The sequence below is a fragment of the Phytophthora parasitica genome, assembly GCF_000247585.1.
Source record: "Phytophthora parasitica INRA-310 unplaced genomic scaffold supercont2.354, whole genome shotgun sequence".
Lineage (NCBI taxonomy): Eukaryota > Oomycota > Peronosporomycetes > Peronosporales > Peronosporaceae > Phytophthora > Phytophthora nicotianae.
This window is the reverse complement of record NW_008649340.1, coordinates 6,476-7,408: the sequence shown is the minus strand read 5'-3', so window position 1 is coordinate 7,408 and position 933 is coordinate 6,476. Positions and strand designations below refer to the sequence as shown.

General features: G+C 44.6%; 1 protein-coding gene across 1 annotated transcript; it reads right to left on the bottom strand.

Annotated features, from left to right (window-relative positions):
• Window positions 1–825: 825 nt before the first annotated feature.
• Window positions 826–921, bottom strand: PPTG_24904 (hypothetical protein; the record flags this gene model as incomplete). The annotated part of the gene is made up of 1 exon (XM_008918889.1): window positions 826–921. A coding segment is annotated over one exon (96 nt), but the record flags the coding sequence as incomplete, so codon positions are not given.
• Window positions 922–933: the final 12 nt, after the last annotated feature.

The window sequence follows — 933 nt, the reverse complement described above, 5'->3', positions numbered from 1 at the left end:
GGGGGTATTCCCAGTGTAAGTCGCAGACGATCTAGTTGCATTTAGGTCTAGATCTAGACTTTACCGACCGCCTGGCGCACGATGTTGGGGTCCCCGTCTACAGCTGTCGACCAGCGAAAACATGATGGTTCTCATATATTGTATTAACTTTAAGAGATTTCCTATTAGTCGATTTTGCTGAAGTTGAGTGCCAGGATTCCGGCTGGTGCACATCCGAGCGGATAACTTTGACTCGTGACCAGCGCGAACAACGGCAGATGCCGCAATTTTTCACTCATTTGATTTGAATGGCAACGACTCGTGACGACCTCGTTCATCGACTCGTCATATGAAAGGTTAACCTTTCACTTTTGTATTACTGGTAATACACACTGTACCAGAGGTGAGGCCGCTACAGTCTATGGGAAAGAAGGTTGTCTGTTTAATTAACTTTTAGTGCTATTACCGCTCAGTTTCGTTGTTGTTCTTATTGCACCGTGCAATTTGCACTCGACATGAATCGGGTAATCCTTTGCAACCTCATGTGGCGACGCATTAAACGGGTTAACTATCAATAAGTTATTTGCAAATATGAAAATATAAAGAAATTTCTCAAGCAGTATCGTAGATAAAGTAAAACACTGTGCCTAAGAGGTCCTCTGTTTGTGTTCTTCCAAATTTATAGCCCGGGTCTCGTTTGAGAGCGTGAAGTGTGCATCACATGTTAATGGTATCACATCGACTTTATTCCTTACACGCTACGAAATGCAAATACAACTAGAAGGGAGTCAAACCTATACACTCATCGCGTCTACCAGTGCAATCGCTTCAACAATTTTTCTCCTCTTACTCCAGCTTACCAACACCGAAGTTGCCAGTGGTCTGCTGCCACTCCTTCTCCAGGTCGCTTGTTTGCACAGCCAGCTTTCTCGATTGGGACTCCTGCTGCACCGA